Source organism: Serinus canaria, chromosome 4, assembly GCF_022539315.1.
Source record: "Serinus canaria isolate serCan28SL12 chromosome 4, serCan2020, whole genome shotgun sequence".
Classification (NCBI taxonomy): domain Eukaryota; kingdom Metazoa; phylum Chordata; class Aves; order Passeriformes; family Fringillidae; genus Serinus; species Serinus canaria.
Genome location: NC_066317.1, coordinates 60,847,620 through 60,871,714, shown reverse-complemented (window position 1 = coordinate 60,871,714; position 24,095 = coordinate 60,847,620). Strand labels below are relative to the sequence as shown.

The following is a 24,095-nucleotide window of genomic DNA, read 5'->3' as shown; positions in this document are numbered from 1 at the left end:
TTTGTCATGTTCATGTGCCTCAAAATTCTTTAGCAATAGCTACTTCACACTGAAAGGCACTTGATGTGGGTGGAAATGGGGAAAGGTAGATTTAAATCTGGTCAAATATTTGGTTTTTGATGCTCAGAACTACAGCTTCACATCTGCAGTGAACTTCAACCAGCCATTTTTGTTCCTTAGCAGAGCTCTGCCAGCTCTCAACAGCTGCAGGAGTCTGCACATCCAGAGCTCCTCACAACACTGACGCTTGAACTGTAAGAACTTTAGTGTGAGTGGCTCTTTGTGTGCCTGTGAAGTCCATTAGGTTAGGATTAGGAGGCCTATAAACTATGTTGTTTTATCATTGTTATTGAGCATTACTGCCCAGAGCTGCATTCTTACATTAGATCCTTGATTGTAGAAAATAAAATACTGCCATGCAGTTTTCCCCACTTTCACTGTTACTCTTTTCAGCTCTAACCTTTTTGTGAGCATCAGTCTAGACTATGTGGCAGTTTTCTTTCCTTCTGCAAGTTTTTCATCAAGCCTCTGAAGTGTTATTCTTCCCAAGGTTTAATGTACCCCATTAACAGCCCTGATATCAATTGACTCACAGCCTTCCAATACCATTCACCTGCTTTCTGTTTCTGTTTGGAAGTCTGGCATTAGAGATGATTGCACCATCTCTAAGGTAGTCAGTAACAAAAGCTGGCAGAAAAGGCATTTTAGTGAGTCTGAAGTTCACCAAAGCATGTTTGAGCTATTTGTACTATAGGTAACAGTTTATTACTTTAGTACTGGCAAAAGGAGCTCGTAGCTTTTCCAGCTGCTCCTCTTTTATCAGCATTACTGCACACCAGATGAATTACTATTGCGTGATTTAAAGTCAGTGAGATTAACTTAGTTTGAAATGTTCCCTAAACTACTGGCCAAGGAACCCAAACAAGAATGCTACTATTGGAATGGCACTTTACTCTGCTCAGCTGCTCTTGGTAGAAATCTATGTGATACAGGTTTTTTTTATCTGTGGTAAAAAACTTGTCTACATGATGCAAAATTGCACATTGTTGTAGAGGCCTGTGATGTCTATTTAAAGTGACAGCTGTCTGTCTGTCTTGCTGAGAGGCCTTAATCTCAGTCACACTATCTGCTGTGCTGAAGAGGCCCTAAGCAGGACAGCTTTTAAACCTCTGGTCTTGTCATCACTGTGTGAAATTGAGCCATTTTCCAAACTTGCTAGTACATGATATCCCCATGACTGTGTATACAGTTCCATTATTGTAAGATATTTCTTCAATTCTTTAAGGAGATTTTTCCCCTAAATGCATTGACAGATGTGGGCCAGGTCTGTGCTTTCTAGGCTAATAACCATTAAAAACGTGATCATTGACTTCATTAAATCTTACTGTTTATTTTTAATACGTTCCAATATCAAGTTCCAATTGGCCAGTATGTCTAACAATTCCCAATAGCAAAGTTCTTGGAGAAGGAGCATAACAGCAATTGGCAGCAATCTCACAAGGTTGCTTAACCCACCAGTCCTGTGAGGTTCTGCTTTTATTTTCAACACTTGTGCAAAATATCTTATTCTTTTACACATGGAAATTTTCTCTTGAATTTTTAATTGCTAGTTCTGATGCTCTGCTTTGCTTCTTAAAGTCTTTGCCATCTGATATGCATATCCACATATTTTTATATAATATATCTGTAATGGATAATATCAAGGGAAAAAATCTAAACTTCAAAAACCTGTTACTTGAATTCATTTTGATTGTAGGAAAATAGGCTACCATATAATGATAGGAAATTCAATATTCTGGATCACTAGCTGTGAGTGAAGTTATTAAAGAAGGGTGTGCTTGTACTTTTTAATCATAATAATTTTAGGTCATCTTTTTATGTGATACAGAATTAGCTTCCTTATATTTTTGTCAGATTCTAATAAAACTTTCTTGAAATTTTTTCATTCTTTCCAACAGAAGACTTCCCTTAGAGTTAACTGTTTGGGATTGTATTACAGCAAGTGAAAGTGGGTAAAATTGTTCAGGTCATTTTGGGAGCTGTTCTGTTCAGCACACATCTGTCACATGTTCATGATGAGTAGGCTTGGAATTCCTGAAAGTAGGCAATTGGTGTATAGGTTTATAAAGTAGTAGCTTTCAATTTGCTTTTTATGTGTCTCAAGCACAGGTCAATATAAAAAAAATTCTATAACTGCACAACTTTTCTTAGTGAATGCACACTACAGTGTAAAACATAACACATAACAGAGGATAATTTGCCATTTTATTCATTGTCATTGTCTCCCAAGTAACAAATGACAGAACAAAGGGAAGTGTCCTCAAGTGGTACCAGGCGAGGTTTAGGTTAGATACTGAGAAAAAATTTCTTCACTGGAAGATTTTAAGACATTGAGACAGGCTGCCCAGGGAGAAGGGGTGGAATCATCTTCCCTGGAAGTGTTCAGAAGATGTGTGGATGTCACACTTGGGGACATGGTTTAGTGGTGAATGTGGTGCTGCTGGGGTAAGGGTTGGACTCTGATATTGGAGGTGTTTTCCAGCCTAATGACTCTATGAATGCTGCCATGAAATCTTACCATTCATCACATAGGAGGCTAAGCATGTTCCAGATATGTATTTGCAGAGAGAAAGCCTAAAATCTGGAACCCTTTAAAATATGATCCTAATATGATTGTATCATCTCTTAAATTTAGGTCAACTCTTCCTTTAGTCTGGCTTATAATTCCAGTTTTTATCATCCATTGAATAGCTTCCTTCTTGGGAGGGATCCTTATAAACATCCATGGAGCTCTCTTAGTTTCACCACTCTGATTTTTAAAATTCTCATTTGACCTAGTGGCTTGTAAAAAATGATGAGCTGCTGGTGTGCTGTGACTGGCAGGCATCCTGTCAGGAAAATATTCTTCAGTAATTAGTGTCTGCTTCACCATTTGAACATATTTGTAGCTTCCTGCCTTATGTTTGCATTGTAAGGTCCTAGGAGGAAGCACCTCCTTGAAATTCTGTGGATGGACAGTAGCTGTGAAAAAAGAGTGTAAGCTAGAAACCTAAACCTTGCCACACACACACTTCTGTAATTAAAGTAATGAGTAATAATAATTTAAAAGCTCAAGTTCTTTCTTAGATGCATGCTATTTAGATGCTTAAAAATATTGGTTGTTGCACAGTTTTAGTTGTGATTCTGTTTGGGATATAGGAAGCAGTGAATGTGAATTTAGCCAAAAGATCTTTCTAGAAAGATATATTTTATTTTCAGTGATATGAAAAAATATTAATGTAGATGGAAATCAGATTTTTGGAAAATCTGAATTTGCTTCTATTACATAGTAGTCTCACTGAAATTGGCATTTAACAAAGCACTTATTGGAGTTGTTGAGGCAGCTGGTTCTTGGTTAGGATAGCATGCCTTCCTCTGTGTCTAAGTCTGAAAATACTGTGGATCTCTAAGGCTGAATAAATTCAGTATTCAGATATGTTTCCTTGGAAACAACTCATAATTTAAAAGCACATGCAGCAATGCAGCCCTTATGTAATTTATTAATGTGGAAGACCTGGCTCTCGTGAGCCATATTAAATAGATCAGCCTTTATTGGCAGGAAAAAGGAATTTTCTTTGATTACAAATACAGCTTCTCAAGTGCTATTAGATAGTGAGATATTCATGAGTGGGGTGATACTGCTGCTGTTGTGCCAAATTGTGTTGCCCATTTGGGTGAAGCAATTCAATCACTTTCTTCCTGAAGAATATGAATACTCAGGACATTCTCCCTGTCTTAAGAACTTCCATCTTTATTTCTGCTTTTCCTTTTCTAAGATTCCACATTTCAGGGAATAGAATTCCTAATTTGAGTTTAAACAAAGGAAAATTTTCCTTTCAGTTCCTTCTCAGAGCACTATTTCAGCTATGTCCTTATTTTTATTGCAGTAGAATGAGTGATCCTCACAGGTCTGTATTTTAGACTCATAAAAATATATAGTGCCTCTATTCCAAAGCAGTCTCCAGGTTGGAATAAACAACAGCTCAGTTAAGAATTGTTTGAGGCAGGGAATTATTTGGAATGAGAATGGCCCAGTCCTGTTCTAGGTGGCAGAAGGAAGTTGTTCATCTTCCCAAGCCTTTTAACTGCTGAGATTCCAACCTAGGCAACCTAAGTCATGCAGCCTGAGAATTCATTTCAGCTTTCTGAGGTGCCAGTGAAAGTACCTGTCAAACTGCCTGGGTACAAGGTCTCTAATAAGTAACTTTACTTGTCTCTTCCCTCAACCAGAATACATTACTTATCCTTCCATTCTTTTTCACTTCTTTCCTTACAAAGCTGCTAAAATGGTCTCCTAGAGCCAATGAAGTGTTTTGGTTTGTTTGTTTGTTTGTTTGTTTTGTAAACATCACCTTTTTAAAACAAAAAAAAAAAACCAAAACTCAGAAGAGTTATAACAAATAATTTCTCTTCTTGAATTTATTGTACTGCTCTGAATCTGAAACTCTTTGTTGTCCCAGGCATACTTCCCTAAAATTGCCTACCTGGCCTGATGGGGCTCTGTTTTCAGTTCACTGACATACCTGAGATGATTTTGCAATCCCTTCTTTCTTTTGGCCTTTTTTTCTGTAATATGTAGACATAGATTTTATATTGTTTGTATATTTGTTTAAACAGATTTGCCATGTTCCACAATGTCAGGATACCAAAAGAAAACATCCTGAATATAGCTGGAGATGTCACAGCTGAGGGGAAGTACTCAAGTTCTATCAAGGTATGAAACAAGAATTTGTTTTATTCAATATACAAAGATATAAGTATGTTGAGAGTCAGAGCAATGGTCCTCTTATGTCAGGAAGTACTGGATACCTGAACTTAAGAAGGCTGTTGGCATTTTGCATGAGGTATGAATGTTGGTTTTTTAATTGCCTTTCAGAGATGTCTCAACTCACCTTGCTGACTTTACTGAACTTTGTGTTTTTTGCATGACCCCACTGATCCCAAAGAGTTTAGAGTTTGAATGTGTTCAGGCAAGACTTTTCTGAGTCTCACCTCAATGCCTCATCTGAATGAGTTGAGACAAAATTGTCAAAATTGCTTCTGCTCATGCTTCCAAGTTGCATCTCTGTGGGGGTAAAATGAAATGTTAGCCTCAGCATTCATTCGGTGCATTCTATTCATTCAGGAGGCTAAAGAACGTTTCAGTGCAGCTCTGGGATCCTTGTCCAGTGGCAGAATTGTGATCACAGGACTTTCCACAACCAACTTAAAGCTTGCCTTGGCCATAGCCATTCGCTTCTCAGCAGCTCGCTGTCAGTTTGGACCAACTGAGGATGAGGAAATACCTGTCCTTGAGTATCAAACACAGGTAAATACTTTGCAATTCAATCGACAGACTTCTGTATAATGAAAACCACATTCAGAGCTACTGTAGGTCACAGTGAAATTAAAATTGTCTGTATCACCTGAAGCGTCATTCTAGTACAGCTGTGGGGGTTCATTCCAACTCAAAACCTTCTCCTGGCATGACCAAGCTTTTAGAACAAGTTCTTGGAAGAGCAGAACAAAAAAATTCATGTTTCTCTGAAGTAACTGGAAACATTTGTCTTCTAAAATAGTAACCTTGTAAGAGAAAGACTGTCTTACATGCACGTGCAAAAGTACTGCAGTTGTAGAAAGTAGCATTTGTTTCAAAGTATCAGTGCTTTTCTTGTTGCTGTGCTAAGTTTCTCATTTGTAGCCTGTATGCTTTAAAAGTTTAGAACTCAATGACATTCACTGTGGAAAACTCTCAAGCTACTAGTGATTTAAGAGGATTATAACCAAGGTTTACCTGCAGTTGATGCTGGTGAGAAACACTTTTTGCTCTGAGAAGAATAAAAAAACTGTATGTAGAATAACTGTGAAAAGGGGAAAACTCAGATCTGATGAATGACAGAGGTTATTACATAAGAAGTGCTGAAAACAATCCTGCTCAGTTGGTCCTTGCACTGTGGGTACCTTTTTTCAGGTTGACACTTATCTTGCTATGTTGAAAGATTTCTTGAGTTCCTACAAGCTGGTGGAAGGTGCCTTCCTTCCACCATTTCTCAATTAGGCAGGATCTGCTTTCCCCTGTTCTTTTAGTCTCTCAGTTTTTACCAGTTTTGGCTTGTTCTGTGGGTTCTGCTTGCTGAAACTTTCATTCCCTTCTTCCTTTACCACAAAGACTTTCAAGCAGTTTTTCTTTTCCTTCATGAGCCCCATGAAATGGTTACAACCTCTGTCATGTTTGTACTGAGGAAACTTATGAATCGTGACTGACCCTAGCATGCCAGACATTTTATAAACACATGGCAAAAATATGTCTTTGGTCCCCAAAGTCTCAGTGAACTTTTTGCATGGTTTAAAAGAATGCTTATCAAAAATTCATGAAATGTGAGAACTAAAACAATATAACCATAACTTGTATAAAGAGAACTATAACTACCTATAACATAATTAAATGTAATTAAATTATATTATAGGTGGTTCTTGTTCTCTTCTCCATTAAGCAGCTTTCCATTTTGAACACAGTAAAAATTGACAAGTTGGTTCAATATAATAACTATTAAAAGCATAAATCAATTTGTAATCAAATCAATTTAATTCTTTTTTTTTTCCAGCAATGGCGTCTTTTACCTTATCTGGCTGCTACATATGCCTTAGATTATTTCTCAAAGTCCCTGTTTGGGAACTTTATAGAGTTTTTTGCAGGTGTTTTGACAAAGCAAAGGAGTCAGAGACAGGTGAGATGTTTACCCATTTCCTCTTCACTGAGTTCTTACTATAATAAACTGGAAACTGTTAAATGGAAGACCAATTTAGAAGTCTTATACTCTCTTACTATCAGGAATGATAGAGGAATGTCTCAGAAATATGGGGCATTCAAAGTACTGATTGAAGTTGCATTAGAATAGCATTCAGATTAGTTTTGAAGGAGTGATTAACATTTTATTGATTTCTGTGGGATTGAAGGTTGTGTTCTCTTGCAGAATTTTTTATCATAAATATATTATGATGCTGTAAATTCAGCTTATAACTGTTGTAAATGATTCTACAGGGAGCATATATCAAAGATTTTCTGAAAATATCTTAAATCCTCTGACTTAAGTTTTAAATTCAAATTCATGCGTTAAATATTTTTAGTGAAAAAAGTTGACTTCTGAGCATTAGTACTGAATTTTTCTTCCAAAGTCAGCCCACTGGAAGTCATCCCTTTATAGAGGAAATAGTTTTTTCTATGAGTCTCTGTGCACAGACTGATTCTTATCAAATTAACTGCAGTATTATATTTTTGCAGCATATAAATTTTATTTATTTTTAGAATTTTTGGCAATAAAAATTTTAAGGCAAACATACTGGCTGTGTATTGCTCAGGTCTTTTTTAAGTCTTCAAGCTTTTTTCAGCTGAAGTAAAGCTCACAAAATAATTTGTACTAATGGTAGGGTATTTTAATTTCTCCTCTTTTCACAAAACGCAGAAGAATCTATTTGATTCAGGTTTGATATCAGGTTTTTACCTGATACTTCATCTCTGGAGGTCTGTGGTGCAGTCACTAATCTTAGGGGAAACAGTGGCTATCATAGAAAAGATCGTGTTAGGAAAGAATCTCATTGTTGAAAATGTTAAGAATGTAATTCTTATGGATTCCTTTTGTTCTACAGGAGCTCTTAAAACAAACAACATCAATCAGGGAGGTGCTCTTAAATAAGCTTTTGTTGTATCAAGCCCCTATCTCCAAATGAAAGCAGAATTCCAAATGCATTTTCAGAAGAAGGTCAACAGAGTTAGTGTAAATGCAGGCTACTGTGATTCTCTGGAGTTTCTGAGGGTGCATATAAAAATTTTCCTCCTCTTTGCGAAACTGTTGCTTAAAAGATCAGTGAGAACTGTGTAAGGCAATAAACATTATAACTATCCTATTGCTGGCTGTGGAGAGAGATAATGCTTATGTCACAGAGGGAATAGAAGCCTTTTCTGGACAGGCCACCCTCAGCCACCTGCTTCTCCATTTTTGGGAGGGAAAGCTTGGCAGGTGATGAATTAGCTCACTCAATGCCGTGCCTGCTGGTACAGCTGAACTGAGATGCACCCATGTGCCCATTACCTGACAGAAATTATTGCTGTCTCATATAGGAAAGTTGGTGCTGAAGGTTCCTCAGTTGTGGCAGGGTTTTTCTGTGGCACCAAAGAATATGCTTTGCACTTATATAGATCTCAGAGAGTTTTATGTCTGTATTGCCAGTTACTGTTCATTATAAAGCAGTACATGTATCTATGGCTTTAGCTGGTCACCAGCTTAATTTCTATAAAAGGTATTCCTCATTTATAATTTGTTTTTCACAAAGGCTGATTTGGGACGTGAGATTCATGCTTTATCTGCTGCCAGCAAATCACTGGCATCTTGGACTGCTCAACAGGCAGCCCAGGAGTGCCGAGAAGCTTGTGGAGGGCATGGTTACCTTGCCAGTAAGTTACAGATACTGCATGCACTGATCTGATAGAGAATGGTTATTTTGATGTGTTCTTTGACTGCTGTTGTGCTATGATTTCTGAATTTTACCAATTTGTTTAGAAAGTATTTTATCCTCATATCCATATTTTTAAGTTTTATTTCATACCTGAAGTCATAAGAAAACCTCCCTAAACTCATATAGGATCTGCACCAGCTTTTGGAAAGACTGTACAAGTAACTCAGTCTCAGTTTTAAATATGAAGATGCAGACTTTATAGATGAAAATTTCTCTTGTTAAGTTTAATGCAACACTTTTCTAGAATCTTTACTGTACAAGGTAATCAGTGAATTTTCAAGCTCATTTGTTTGTAACAGTAGTTTTACATACAGGAATAGACAGCATTTTGTCACAGAATAATTATTTAACCTCTCTTAGCTTCTACTAATATGTTGACTTATATTAAACCGTGCACTTGTTCTTAAGTGAGTCGTCTGGGTGAAATCCGAAATGACAATGATCCAAACTGCACATATGAGGGAGATAACAATGTCCTGCTTCAGCAAACCAGCAACTACTTAATGAGCTGGATGAATTGCATAAGAGGTAGGTTTTAATTGTGGAAACTTACTGTACCCAACAGTGTGTAGCTAGTGGAATTGGGAGGTAATTTCCTACTGAAAGCAATTGACAGTCATTTAATAATTTTGTGGAGCATAAATAATGTGCTTCAGACTCCATCATATGGTACATTCAGAATACAGAAACATTTGCTGCAAGAAATATTCTTTCTCCTGTCTTGCAGCAGCTGGCTAGATGTTTTGCCATCCCTAATCAGGTTAAGCCATATCTTATTCTCTGAGAAGTGCAGTTTAGTTCAAGTGAATTACCTCAGCACTGCATCCAGGTCTGAAGAGCTGTCTGCATGGGCAGATAGTCATGGGCCAAAGGGGAATGGTTTTAAACTAGAAGATGAGAGATTTAGATTAGATGTTAGGAAGAAACTCTTCTCTGCAAGGGTGCTGAGACATTGGCACAGGTTGGCTAGAGAAGTTGTGGATGCCCCATAGGATAGGGCTTGGAGCAACCTGGTCTAGAGGTAGCTGTTCTTGTCCAGAATGGGAGGGTTAGAACAAGATGATGTTGAAGGTCCCTTCCAGCCCAAACCATTCTATGATTCTGTATTGGTAAAGTCATCATAAGTCTGTTTATTGTACTTGGAACAGTTCATATCACCTGACTTGGTAGCAATATCCATCACCACATCTTGTAGCTCTCTAGATTTTGTTTCAGTTTTCCAGCAATGAGTTTCACTAGCATCTTACAGAGCTGGAAAACTCAGCAGTTGGAGTTGAATCTTATGGGGAATAATTATAGGCAGTGATGTCAGGTTTTTCCACACTTGTCTACCAGTCCTCTTTTGGCTTGACTAGGCCATAATAAAGTAAGTATTATGGTCTAATTGCATCTGGCCTGTCAAGTGTATGCATGGCTTTGTAATAGGCTTTTTGTTCCAAAAAGTCTGATTTCTTTTCTCATAAATCATTTTTATTTTCTCTGGTATTTCAGATAAAGCTCCTTTTGAATCCCCTTTGGGAACAATAAACTTTTTGCAAGACTACCATCATATTCTTGGCTGGAAATTCACAGCCATTAGTGTTGAAGATTGCATGGACTCCTCAGGTAGGCTTCTGCTGTCATTAAACTGATTCTAGAATTTTAAATTCCTTTCCAGTGGAAAGGATCCAGAGATTTGAGATTCAACCTCTGCTGCATATTAGATATTTGTCATATTTGCTGACATTTTTTATTGCATGCATTTTTATTTACTAAGAACATAGTTTGCATTTCAAAATACATTCTGTTTTCCCCAAATTCATTTCTGGAATGGAGGATACCATCAGATATTATTTTTTCTCTTTTCTTCCCTTAAAATAGCATCTCTGAGTTAGTGTTTTTCACCACTGTACTGCTGTTTTCCAGTTCTAAGGGGATTGATTGCCACTACCATCTATCACTAAATTAGCTTATTTTAGAAAACCATACAAGGGATTTACAAGCATGTTGAAAAGACATGAAATTCATCTGCTTTTAACAGATGCTTTTTGTTGTATAGAGAAAAATTATTAATGGTGGAAAGAGTTCCCTGTAGTTTTCCTGCTTTACTCTGCTATAATCAAGTCAAGTATGATATTAGATGCTGTTCCCATTTTTGTATCACTGAGCCCAGATTGGCCCTTGGACACAAAAGTTAAAAAGAATACCAACACATAACGAGGGAACAGCTCATGTTCTGTCCTCTCATGCAATACCTACTGAACAAGACCATAGTTTAAAAACTGTCTGAATCTGTTTCTTGATCCATTCTGTTAGAAACTGGACTGTTAATCTAAATGCCTTAATTTAGGCAGCATGTGAACACTCCCTATACCCTAAGGTATTCTCTACATGAAATCTTCAGCTAAGAAACAGGCAAGCTGGATTCATGCAAGGACTTCATGCTGAGTAACGTTTTACTTTAATAGTTCTAGGCTGCTCTTAGAAATAGGACACAATTATGTACAAAGGTAGTAATTTAAATGTGATTATATTTAAATTACTAAAACAGTATTGTGAAAACAGTATTGCAAGTCACTTGCTTCCTGTAATTCTGGACTGTCTTCTGTTCTTGTATTCTCAGAAGAGACTTTGTACCTTGCAGGCCTAAGTCTTCATATGAAAAAAATATACATTTATTCAAGTAAGAAGTCTAAACTGAGCTGTGGATACACCTTGTCTTCCAGCTTGGGGTCAGTTTGAAGTACTGTATGGCCAGACATGATTATGTCTTCACTGTACCCTCAGAATCTGACTGTTCTCCCCAGATATTTATTGTGTCTACATTAATGGAAAAAGTAACATGTCAATGGAGTGATTAATTAAAGGTTTCAATTTTCAACTCAAGTAACAAAATCTGGGACTGCAGTAGAATTTTCATGTGACTTCTTGCATCATAACTATGAGTGTTAAGAATTTTGCTTTTTTCTCTTTCATAGTTCCTTTAGCAGCTTATAAATGGCTGGTTTGCTACTTGCTCCGAGAAAGTGACATGAAAATGAATAAGGAGAAGCAGGCCGGACAAAGTGATTTTGAGGCAAAAAACAACTGTCAGGTAATACTTAATAATCTTTCTTATTTTATTCATTTCTTTTCATCCAGGTCTTTCAGTTTCTGTTAGTTTTATCTTCTTTTATTATAAATTACCATTTCCTGAACCATAATGCAGCAAGTCAAATAACCAATAAAACTTAATACCTGACTGTGTGCATTGCATAGAACATGATAGCATGAGGACAGTCACCATCAGCAGAAGTCTTCCAGGATATATTCAGGATATATTTCCCTTCAGAAAAGTTGCAGGCATGTGCTGTTTGATATCTGCAATTTTGAAAGCACAACTTCTGAAGACTAATCTGTTAGTATTAAATACACTGCAGCATCTGATTATTACTTCTCCATCTGCACTTGTGGCCAAATACATAATGTAGGAAAGAATCTTGCTCTGGAAGGTAGGTAAACTAGATGACCTAATAGGTCTTTTTCATCTCTAATTCCTATAGTGCAAAGTACTCATGAAAGATACCAGACTGACCGCATTGGAACCTGAAAAGGAAACATTGACAATTTACATATAGCAGATCCACTCTCCCACCAGAGAGTTTTAACAGCTAGGAATGGCTTAACTCCAATTTTCAGTATTTATCCCCAAGCTCACCAGATTCCTCTACTACCTCCATGAGAAAAATTGGCTCACATCCAAAGAATGAGCACTTGTCATTTGTCACTGAGAAAGGTCAGTTCCCTGAAGATGGTTGGTGTCATTTACTTTATCTGTAAAGCTAAAAAAAAGCAGGAAGGAACAGTCAACATTAGACCCAGCCTGGCTTCAACAGGGGATAATCTGTGTGAAACCACTGGTAGAGGGGAGAAAATCTTTCCTGCTTTTACCCTAGAAGCAGCTTATTAGAGAAATTCTTCAGGCTCAAATCAATGGGAAGTGCCAGAAACTGCCAGGCTGATTGTCAGTTACCCAGGTTTTGGTGAAGCTGGTGCAGGGGCCAGTGCAATAGAGAGAATGGTGAGCTCAGAAGTATGAAGACTGTCTTATCTGTTATATTTAAAATTCAAAGAGGTTCAGGCACACAACTGCTTTTGAGGTAGGCCTTGGTATACTTAAGGTCATTAGTTTTTCTTTTCTCCCTACAATTCATCCTCAGGACAGCAGGACTTTTTATTCTAAATGTCATGCCTCAAAAACATTTGAAAATTATTTACAAGCTATGCTTTGAAGACATGTACATATTTGATTTAAAACTTTCTGGGCATGAAGAAATACTTTTCTGTCAGCCCAGTGGTTGACTAATACAAAATATTTATTCATGTTATGGGGGATCTGGAAGAAATTCCTAGCCTATCCCTAGGTTATTTTGGTTTGAGCACAGCTTGATAGAAACAGTACAGAAGTGCAAGCAATGGGAAAGAGGAAAATATAATTATAGGGGAGAGCAACAGGAAAACAATTCTTAATGTTTCATTTGAGATGTTAAGATACATTTCGTTCTGACTAGGGAATTAGCATATCTCAAAAAAACATCTAGTAAGGGGGCAGTCCTCCTTAATGCTGTAGAGACTAGAGGATGTGTATTTTGCTGTTTATAAATATATCTGAGCTTGGACTTAGGTGTGCCACTGGGCAGCTGCTGTTGAGAGAGACAGTGATCTTTGGAATATGCTTTCTTTACAGGCTGTAGTGGATCTAAATGCAAGGATATTGCAAGTATTTAAAGTAAAAGAATTAAAACTAATCAACTAGTTCTACATGAAAAAAATTAAACACCCAAACCTTAACAAAACAAACTTAAAACAAACATGAGTTACATCATTGCAGCAAGTCAGCTAGAACAGCAATGGCATCATATTCCCCTGCTGTTCACCAGCTAGAATGTTGTCAGTCAGCAATCTATTCCATGGCAGCACATATAGCAAAGTTGAAGTACATAAATGTAGACAAGTGTTCCTATGTTAGTACACACAATCACTTTGCATTAACAGTAACTGGTGGCTTGTCTTTCTCATCAGATAGTTGGCAATGACTAGTTGCATAGTTCCTTCAAAACATACTGCAATCTATTGCAATCCATCCACAGAATCCACTCATGCTGACATGATCAGATTTTTGTTTATTATTTGAAGGGATTGTAATAATTTTTCAATAGGAAGAATTTTATCCTCTTTATAAAATTCTGGATCATATTAAATAAATATAAACCTATCTTTTTCCTTCTAGATTCATGTAAGTTTCTTAACAATCCTAAAATCAGCAGACCTGGTTTTACATTGTCTTCTCTCTGATGTAGCTTCTTGATCCCATAAAGCCTGCTGGGTGCAACAGCCAAATTACAGTGGTAATAGGCACTCAACCTTACTTCTAATAGGCATTTCATGAGACATTCCACAACTAACCTTTGCACAGACATTGTGGAACGTGTTTTCTCCTACTGCTAAAATTTCTCCAGCTAGATCATCACACTGAGTCATCAGAACTTCACTTCTGCTGACTCACCAGACCAATGCCATTCTGCACAGGCTGAGGACTGGTTGTTTGTGTTTTGCTCTCAGTGCTCTCCCTCCCTGTCTCCTCAGGTGTACTACTGTCGCTCTCTGGCTCTGGCTTTCATTGAGCACACAGCCTTACAGCGCTACCACGACTACAGCCACGATGCCAGCGTCCCAGCAGCTCTGCAGCCAGTGCTGAGGGATCTCAGTGCTCTCTATGGGCTCTGGTCCTTGAGTAAACACCTGGCTGTGCTCTACCAAGGTGAGGCCAGCTCCCTGAATGTGCTGTGCATGTCACTTTTATAAAAAGTACAAAAAGTATTCCCTGGCCGGGGCAGGGAATCCGAGTGATGATTTATGGTACAGCATTTTCTTACTGCTTGTTTAATACAAAACAATCATTCAAATTTTCAGGAGCAGGAGTCTGCAGTGAAAAATTAACCCAAAAGGCTCTCTTACCTCAGAGATGATAGAGATAAGAGGTTTTGCTGTGATCCAGTGCTTGTGTGAGAGGATGAGGGATAGGCTGCAAGATGCTGTAATGTAGCTCATTGCTGCAAAAGGCAATAGCTTAGACTAAATTTTGCAGTCAGCTCATTAATGAAAGACTGTCAGTTCAATTACACAGGTGCAGCTACTTAGTCTTGACTACTGAACTCCTGAACTTGGCAAAATTTTTTATCAGTTTAAACTTAACTGGTATAAGCTTCTCTGTGAATATTTTTAAGGTGGCTATGCTTCGGGTGAACAACCTGGGAAATTTATTCAGGATGCTATTCTGAAGCTCTGTTACAGGGTAAGCCTGTTTATTGTGATTAAATATATAGTATATAAACACTAAAAAAAAGATACATGGCTTAGAGTCATCAGATTATTCTGTACTTCATGGGGTAAGTTAGCAGGATATTACAGTAATGGTTTCTGAATAATTTTCTGTGAAGTTTAGCAACTCATTGACCCTGAATCTAGTCTTAATTTATTTGTCAATAAATGGAAAACAATATGTCCTACCAAAAAACACCATAGCATTTGTGGCCTTGCAATCTTCAATGGAAAGCCAGTGAAATGTTTCAATCCAGTTCTTTTTATTTCATTGTTGGGTTAGTTTGTGATTTTGTTTTTCTTTTTTCTTAGCACAAAAGCTTTCCAATCTGCAGCATATTCTTTGCAGGTCAGCAAAATTTCAAAGAAGAATCTGGTCATTGTATTTTTAAAGTCCCAAAATATATGTGTTTATGCATGTGAACAGTGCCATATTGGTTAAAATGTATTTAAAACCCTCTTGGTAAAGGAGGAAATAGAGTCTCTTTTGGCAGTTACCCTGGGATTGAAAAAAATCAAAATAAAACTAGGCTACTTATTGTAGATTTCTCTTAAATTATCAAAGCTGGTACTTTTTGAAAATAATTCTTATGCTGCTCTGTAGTTTAGCCATAGACAATTACAGAAGTGGTCAAATGTATGTGTTTTGGTTTTAAACAGTTGAAAGATGATGCAGTTGCCCTGGTTGATGTCTTTGCTCCTTCTGACTTCATTCTCAATTCTACCATCGGTAAAGCAAGTGGAGAGGTAAGAAAACTCATTGTAAATTTTGTAACTTTATTCATGAAGAAGATTATTACCTGTGATTAGCCTTAACATATTCCAGACATTTCACAAGTACAAAAGAAAAGAAAGACAATTTTTCAGTGGAACATACTACCAGAGTTAAATTGATGTCAGCAGAAAATGAACTTTTTCGCTTACTGGAGATAAGATAAGCTTCAATGGGAAACTTGTACAGTATTGCTGTATTTTGCTGTTGTGGGCATCTATGCACTGAACTGGAAAAGAGCTGAGAGAAATTTTTTGTTGTAGTTACACAAAGCTAAAGTTAAGAGCATAAGGAGGGCCATATTGGATTCAATTCACAGAATACTGTGTAGCTGACTGGGATGGATGGCCAAAGAGAACACTGGGAAACAGATGAATTAGTGAGGTGCTCTTTTCCTGATGTCTCGGCTGTTGGCAGTTTAAGAAATGCCTCATGCCATAGGTTCTGTTTGTATCATTCTGTTTAGTAGCCACAGATGTGGCTGTTTTCCGTTTTTTCCCATCCATTTTCAAATTCAGCTGTCATTTGGCTTATATCACACCATCATTTCTACAATTTAGTTATGAGTACTGTTAGAAAATACTTCCTAGTCCCAGTTCATATCTATTTACCATCTATGGGAGCTTTTTCATTCCTCTGACAGACCTTGTTTTCCTTCTCTGTGAATTTTCTGCTTCTGCCATATCCTTTCTGAAGTGGCATAACCAGACCTACAAGCCGGACTTGGGATGTGGGTGCACTATGGAGTTGGCTACGACAGCTCCTGGTCCCTCCCTGCCTTTTTTTTTTTTTTTCTTTGACATATTTCAAGATCTGTCTTTATTCCAAAATCTCAGCAAACCAAAATTCTTGCTTACTGAGCCAAACCTATTCATCAGGGCCGAGCTGTGGGATAACTATTCTGCAGAGACCAGTGTCACAGTACAGTAGTTTGGGTTGGTGTGGATGGATGCTGCAGACAATCCCTGGAGCCTGGGGAGCCTGCCAGGATGTTTGACAGGAATGCTGCATCAGACTCCGTGGTTTTCAGTATTTCATGTGGATTCTTTTCTGAAGTTGCCCCTTGTTCCCATGGTGATCCAGAAATACAGAGGGCAGAACAGATGTTTCTAAGCTGACCTAACACAATGATTACTTTGTTAGCAGTCTCTACAAATGGGGCAGGAAAGGCTGTCTCTTCCTATCCAGCCATCTCCTAGAGGGCTGTAATCATCACTGGAAACTTTGTTTCCATTTCTGTAGGTTTTTTTGTGGATTAAATGAATTCAAGAGGTCATGGGAGGGAAGCTCCAAAGGTAACTCTTCAGAGAAGGAACATAGTTTGTTAGAATGCTAAGAGTATCTGTATTGGCCAAAAGCCCATTTTTACACATTTTTCTGTCTCTAGCAGAAGCTGTGAGCAGATGCTATAGGCAGAAATATAAAATATGGTACAAGTACACAGTGATTCATTACTAGAATAGTATCTCCTTTCTAGCAGTCACCTAGAGATTTCTTATCAGTAGCTGATAAAGCTGTCATGATGGATTTGGCTGGCTCCTCATTGGGTACCTCTTAGCTCTCACAAATGCAGAAGCCATAGTGACTTATTAATATTAGATGTTAATATTAGGAGTATAATATGTGATAAATGCATGCAGGAATCTAAACACTTCCTCATGTACTTAATTTTTTATTAATTCATTGAATCATTGAGAAAATAATTCTAATCAGTGCTATTCAACCCATGTTCTACAGAATTTAGGAAGGTTTTCTGAATTGTCTGTAAGTCTGTGGTTTTCAACTTGTGTAAATATTTTCTACTGAAATTCAAAAAAGGCTGCCAATCCCTCACTCAAAATACTTACTAAAGATCATTGTCTCCTGACTGTCTATGTTTAATCCTCTATTCATTGTTGTCTTTGCACCTTTTAAGAACCAATGCAAACATTTTAGTAAAAATTGCAGTATTTTAAAGAATAGATTATCCAAGTATAACAAAAAAGTGAATTTAATTCAGGATAAGTTGTGTTGTGCTGCAGTGGAGTGCCTTGCACCATAAGCCAAGGTCATAGTTAGAGCTGAGGAAAAGTTTCAAATGTTTTAATAGGCAACTTTAAGCCCTAAAGAAGAGTTCAGATTCTCTTTAAAAAGAACTTTGATGGTGTGGATAATTTCTCCATAAAAGTTCTGACAATCTCAGCTGAAGTCTGTTAAGGTATTTCCACATTTATTTCAGGATTAATTAAAACTTGTTAGACAATATTTAATCAAAATTAGAATGGAATCAGTTGTTAACATTAGCCTGTGTAATTAAGGTAAAATAAATTTAATATTAAATATATTCTATTTCAATATTTATTTAAATCATCACAGATATTTAGGGCCACAGCATCTTTTGATGAAGAAAAATGGCATTTCATTTACCTCACTGACTCCTTTTTTGCTACATTATTATTTTGTTTATACTGTGCTCTCTTACTGCTGATAATATGTTCTTTCTTTCCTGATTTTTCTATAAAGTTATTTAAAGTTTTAAGCTTTTGTTAATTATGAATTAACAAATATTGTTAAAATTCTACTTTTGCAAAGTTTGCTTCTTTTTAACTCTTTCACAAAAAAACTGCAAATTAGTAAAATGACAAATAAGCAATCTGCTCTTGAGGGAAGAATTTCTTATGCTCAAATCAAACAGTTCACACTGGGAAAGAAGTTCTGTTACTTTCCAGAAGTGTGTTCAAACAAAGATAACAACAGCCATCCATGAGTGCTTTCAGACACAGCCCTCAGGTTTGGACAGAACAAAGATTGGCTTAATATAATCTTGTTTCCAAAATTCTGCCTTTGATAGTACAACTCCTGTCAAGTTGAAAACCAGAGATAATAAAGGTTTCTTGTTTCCTGCTTTTATTCAATGATGGTCTAAATGATTTTACACAGAAATCTGATGTTTACAGTACTTTGAAATTTTGTTCTTATTGTTCTGTTTGTTCTTGCCTGTACATAATTATTCACATTTGTTGTCTAGAAATTCAATCAAAATCTCATTTCAGCCAATAAATTAACTTAATAATTTATCTTGCAGAAGTTTTGTCTCTTCTCTGTGCATTAATCCTTTTTTATTATTATTTTGCAGTTATATAAAAATATGTGGGGAGAGATCCTTCAAGGCAACAAAGCTCTGAACAGACCTTCGTGGTGGGCAGAATTTTGCATGAATAAACCTGTTATAGGCAGGCTGAGGTCAAGATTGTAAACCAAACAGCTTTTTAGAGTCTGGATGGGCCTGAGATGGATACCTTGTGACAAACATCAGGAGGAAATGAGACCAAATGAATGCTGAAAATGGAAGGGATTTCCATTGAGAGGTGCCAAGTTTTAAAATAACTTTGAAATCAAGTCCAACTTAATCTGAGAGACTGTTAAGATAATAATGACAGGATCAAGAGCAATGTGTCTGCACACTATACATATTTACTCAATTAAATTTTAAAAAATGAAGATTTATTTTAATCACTGCTTTGAAAATTTATATTAAAAAGATTTTTCCAATCACTCTCTTGTTGTTACTTTCATATTACATAAGATAAATAATTAAAAAAAACATTTGCCACCAAGGATTATGAATAAGCTGATAAAGGCAGAAAAAAAATTAGGACAGGCTGGACAAAACCTGTATTAACTATGATTATAGTGGGAAAACATTGGAGGAGCATCTTCCCCTCTGCTCCCCTGTCCTCAGATTGCAGAGAACCAACCTGTATTGCCTTTCAGAAGACCAGAAAGGAAGAGGTCAGGACAAGCAATGGTTTCAATGTCAGCAAAGGCAGGTGTCTGTCCTTGGAGGCACAGGATGCCTCTGGGAGCTTGCTGGCTGCCCCAGTTCTGAGGAACCAAACAGTGACGTGGCACTGTGGGAAGATGGCTCTGATTAGTGGCACACCCTGTGTTGTCTTAGCTCAGAAGTGGGAAATTGGAAACAATCACACTGTTAGCTTTCAGCTGAAAAAAATGTTCTTTTAGTAAAGATAACTTCTTAGCCAGACTGACAGCGGTATGAAATGTTAATAATTTTACCACATCAATTTCAAAGTCAATTTAAAATGATCACCCTCAAAACACTTCAGTTTAAAAGCAAAAAAGCCAAACAGAAAGTCTGAAATTCTATTGCTGTTGTTTATAGTCCCATTGGAAAAATGGATAAAAGCTATCCTATTAAACTGTATTTTTTCTCCTTAATTTCTTTTTCTTCACCAGAGATAGTCACTGTTGCCTGTGGTTTTTCTGTCTCTATTCTTTCTTCCTTTCTAATGAGGTACCTTAGCTCAGGATGTCCTAATAGAAGCTCTTTTTCTTGCAGTTGAACTCTAGGGAAGTTTAACCTTTTTTGTTTAAAAAAACCAACCCAGTATGAAGTGTTTATTTTCTTTGAACTGTTTTGCCTCTTTTAATGAAGTCCAATAGGTGGCATCATCCTATGGAAGAAAAAATAGATCAGTTAAACAGCTAAACACCTATCATTAGGTGTTATGGAGTCATGGAGTCTCATGATTATCTTTAGGAATTTTCCATATCAATGGGGAATCCAACAACTGTCCCAGAAGGAAAGAGGCAGAGCTTGTAATGTCCAGTATCCAATGTGAACACCAGGAACTCTGGCAGTGAAAAAGGCAAAGGGAGAAGAGATGCCATGCTGCATTAATGCCATGTAGCACTGATCTGTCAGTCCTCATTCTGCACTCTCAATGCTGATCAGCAGCATTATTTTGCTGTCCTATATGTGTGTGATTTCGCCATCACCTCTGAGCTCTCCATAAGTGACTCAGTCTTTTCTTCCCTCCTTCCCCACAGCTGGGAAACAGCTGTGTGTAAATCTTGTGTATAAACTGTAAGTCTGTTTATGAGGCCTTGGTAGCCCAGAAGAAAGCACAAAGGTGTTTGGCATATAGCTTAAGCCAGCTTCATCCCAATAAAAGAAACCACAGCAAAAGTGTGTCACAGTAGCAGAGACCTGGAGACCTGATGAACCACAAGGATGCTCACCAAACACATGACAAGATAAACAGATGCCCTGTAAAAATATATCCCTAAGCCCTTCCTGCTAATCTTCTTTATTGTGACTATTCTGGCAACAGCCAAACTCCCTTATACAAGCTGTGCCTCTCTCTGATGATAAGGGCTGTACAAACTGGCAGGAAAAAGTGCTGTTTGTTCTGAAAAGCTTCTAACTTCAACTAGAGCAAGCACAGCAGAGGCTGCACCAGCAAGGACATGATTATGGGCAGGCAAAGTGGGGTACTCAGTAAAATAGCTCAATTATGGACCCTAAATATGAAATGTCACACAGCCTGCAGTAAGCTTAGAGCTTCATGGAACCTTGGACACCTGGTTGATGGCAGGATTTACAGACCTGAGCACCAAAACTGAAATAAGTAGAAGCACTGTGAGGCCTTGGGTATTTACTCATTAAAAAATCCTGCATCCCCAGGCACTGGGTGCTCACCAGGGCTGTTTGCAAGCTCAGTGCAGGTGTTCAGCAGCTGTCAGGCTTTGCATGCTGCAGCAAAGGCTGTCTCTCTTTACTCTGACACCAGTACAAAGCCGTGGTGCAGCAAAGGCAGGCTCATTCTATGGGCAGAGCCACTCTGCACTCAACATTATTAAAAGCAGTATTTCCTGCATGAATGCCTGGGTAACTGTGATCAGGTTTGACTATGAATTTCTGATCTGTATTTTTAGCCAGATCTGTGTAATCGAATGAGAAGAATTTCCTCTGAAGTCAACAGCCAAAGGTTCCAGAGATCTTCTACATCCAGCTTCTCAGAGCAGGAAAATTTGTAACTTTGAACTTGCAGAGTTGCAGCGTGGAAAGAGAAAGATGTCATGAAATTTGGCATCCAATTATCTACTAAATCATAGAGTAATAATTCAACAGCTACCACAAGATGTCATTATTATATGCAGTTTCTTCCTCTTTGTAGAACATTAAATAAAAGAGACCTCTGGCAGAACAGAGAAGTCATTTCCCTCCCATTTAAATTGCCAAATAAAGTTGGATATGTCATTTTATCTTGGTTGGGGAGCTGGGTCAAATTCACTCGAATAGCTTCAGCCCAAAATAATTTGGCCTTGGGGATCCATCCTTTTAAGCTGCCACATGAAGGCACCAGAATGCTGAATCCAAGTTAGTCTGAAAGAGCCCTAAGACTACTTCCCCAGTGCCCTGTGCCCTGCTCCTCTCCTGGACAGTGGCAGTTTTCTGCTTTGTGTCTGTCAAACCACCTGCCTGCCCAGGGTATTTCAAATCAGGTACGTCTTCTGTGGTAAAATACTTCTGCTGGTGTGACTCAAAGAAAAAAAGTTTTAACAGAAAGACTGAAATTGTTTATGTGTGCCTGAGCACTGAATGCACAGGCCTCCGTTGCTGATGTGGCAAGATAAATACATTAATATTTCATGTCACCTTTTAAGGAGTGGTAGTTTCAGGAGGAGTGCTTTGTGGTCAGGTGGAAGCCCTGTCATGCTTTACATCTGCAGTTCTGTAGATCCAGAGGTGTTTGTTTTCTGCAGGAATGATTAGACTCATATGCTGCTCTTTCTGTCTGAAAGTCTCCTTCCCACTGTAATTAATGATTTATCGCACATTCTGCAGGGATGTAAGTTCCTCTTCTGTTTTCCTTTGTTCATATGTTTTCTTTAGTGACTTAATGTGTTTTCAAACACAAGTGGTGATTTCACACCAGCCCGTGCTACCAGCGTGAGCAGTCTGTCTCTCTGTTCCAGCCATATGGACATCACAGGGTGTCCTCTGCTAGCACCACACCTCCACAGGCCTCAAGGGTTTTGTTATTCCCAATCCTCATTAGCCTGAGATCACAGTGAGATCATTTTAGCTCAGTTCAGTAGCCTGAAGAGCACGGCAGGGCGAGGGGAGCTGCTGCATGAGACATCCATGTGATGGTCTAATCTGAGCCACACGCTGCAGCCAGGTGGGGTCAGCTGGATCACAGCACTGGCACTGGAAACAGGAGCACAAAGCTTCCTCCTTCTTCTCCAAGCAAGTCAAGGCACAGGTTAATTAGGTACAGCAGAGCATTTCACATCAGTTCCTTTCAAGGCAAAGAGAGAGGTAAATGCTGAGAGCAGCAGTTCTGCTGACTACCTTGCCTTGTTTTATTCTCAAGTGTTTGCAGCCTGGTTGTGATTGTTCAGCATTGCCTCAGCATGAATCCCTCTTGAAAAAATTCAAGTTCCATCAGGATTTTCTTCAGTGTGTTTGTCAAATAATAGACTAGTAAGTGCATGGCTAGAAAAATTCCCAGTGTATTTCCTGAAGGCAATTTCCACATTTTGACATTTTTTGTTTGGTCAGTCTTAGTGTAGAGCATCTGCTGAGATTTGCCTCAGTCTCCAAGAACCCAGCATCATTGTGCACTAGCTGCCTTCACCTGCCCATGTTCTTCCATCCTCCTGCCCTTCCCAACTCATTTCACTTGTCATCTTTGCTCTACTCAGAGTTTTGCTAAATACTTATTTTTGTCAGCTTGTAAAATATTCATTTTTATTCCTTGTTTTAAGCAAAGGATGTTTTTAAATTACATGTTCTTGGATAGAAAAAATGCTTCAATTCTTAATGTCAGTTTTTTTAGAAGGGCAGCATATTTGCCCTGGAGTGATAGCCAGGAGTTAGAAAACAACCTGCAAGGACCAGCATGGATCTGGAGTTTGTCCTGTGGCTGGGACTGGGACATGACTCATGCTTTCCACATGTGATCCATGGGCTAGGACAGCTTCCTGGGCATCCAGAGGAAAGCCACCATACTGCCATTGTATTGTAAAGCACATACTGCACTTACCACCTCCTCACCACTGCACAGGGCTTTTGGGGCAGCTGTCCACAAGAAAAGGGCAACCATGGCCTGAAAATGAACCCTCTTTTAACAGTGTTTTGTGGGTTTTTTGGTAAGATGTAAGAATCAGAACAAAAATGTCTAGGCAGAGATAATTTGCTATGGCAAAAATATGAATAAAATGGTAATAAAGAGGCAGAAGAAATATTCAGCAAGTGGTTCTGCATTGTATTTATGTGTTCTTATCACTGAGATGTGATGAAATACTTTCCAATCCCTCAGTAACCCAGAAAGCTGTTAAGCAACACCTACTGTGGTAAGCACTAAAATCAGCAGAGCCATGTAACAAAAGATGGTTTTATCTTATATTTAAGAGTATCAAAGAAATTCCACCAGGCTGTAGTTAGCTGTTCTACAAATATTTTAAAGGAACAAAAAGTGACAAACTTGATTCTATGAAAAACAAACTAATGGAAAACCTAAAGGGGATTAAGTCAATAAAATAATTACTATATAGCAGTACAAAAAATATCAATAAGAAGTTTTTAAAAAAAATACAGTCTGTCAGACAAACCTGATCTAACTCCTGGTATTCTCAAACTCTGATTTTTGCATATATCTGA

At 37.9% G+C, this 24,095-nt stretch overlaps 1 protein-coding gene across 3 annotated transcripts in view; it reads left to right on the top strand.

Moving 5' to 3' along the window:
- Positions 1-19,177, top strand: part of ACOX3 (acyl-CoA oxidase 3, pristanoyl) — a 31,765-nt gene extending 12,588 nt beyond the window's left edge. For all 3 annotated transcript variants that reach the window (XM_050973688.1, XM_018924628.3, XM_018924632.3), the window contains 11 exons: positions 4,657-4,753; positions 5,165-5,347; positions 6,624-6,746; positions 8,350-8,470; positions 8,941-9,060; positions 10,024-10,137; positions 11,490-11,605; positions 14,137-14,311; positions 14,778-14,845; positions 15,532-15,618; positions 18,759-19,177. In XM_050973688.1, the coding sequence (XP_050829645.1) occupies positions 4,657-4,753; positions 5,165-5,347; positions 6,624-6,746; positions 8,350-8,470; positions 8,941-9,060; positions 10,024-10,137; positions 11,490-11,605; positions 14,137-14,311; positions 14,778-14,845; positions 15,532-15,618; positions 18,759-18,878 (1,324 nt within the window). In that variant the 3' untranslated portion in view covers positions 18,879-19,177. The remainder of the gene's footprint in view (positions 1-4,656; positions 4,754-5,164; positions 5,348-6,623; positions 6,747-8,349; positions 8,471-8,940; positions 9,061-10,023; positions 10,138-11,489; positions 11,606-14,136; positions 14,312-14,777; positions 14,846-15,531; positions 15,619-18,758) is intronic.
- Positions 19,178-24,095: the final 4,918 nt, after the last annotated feature.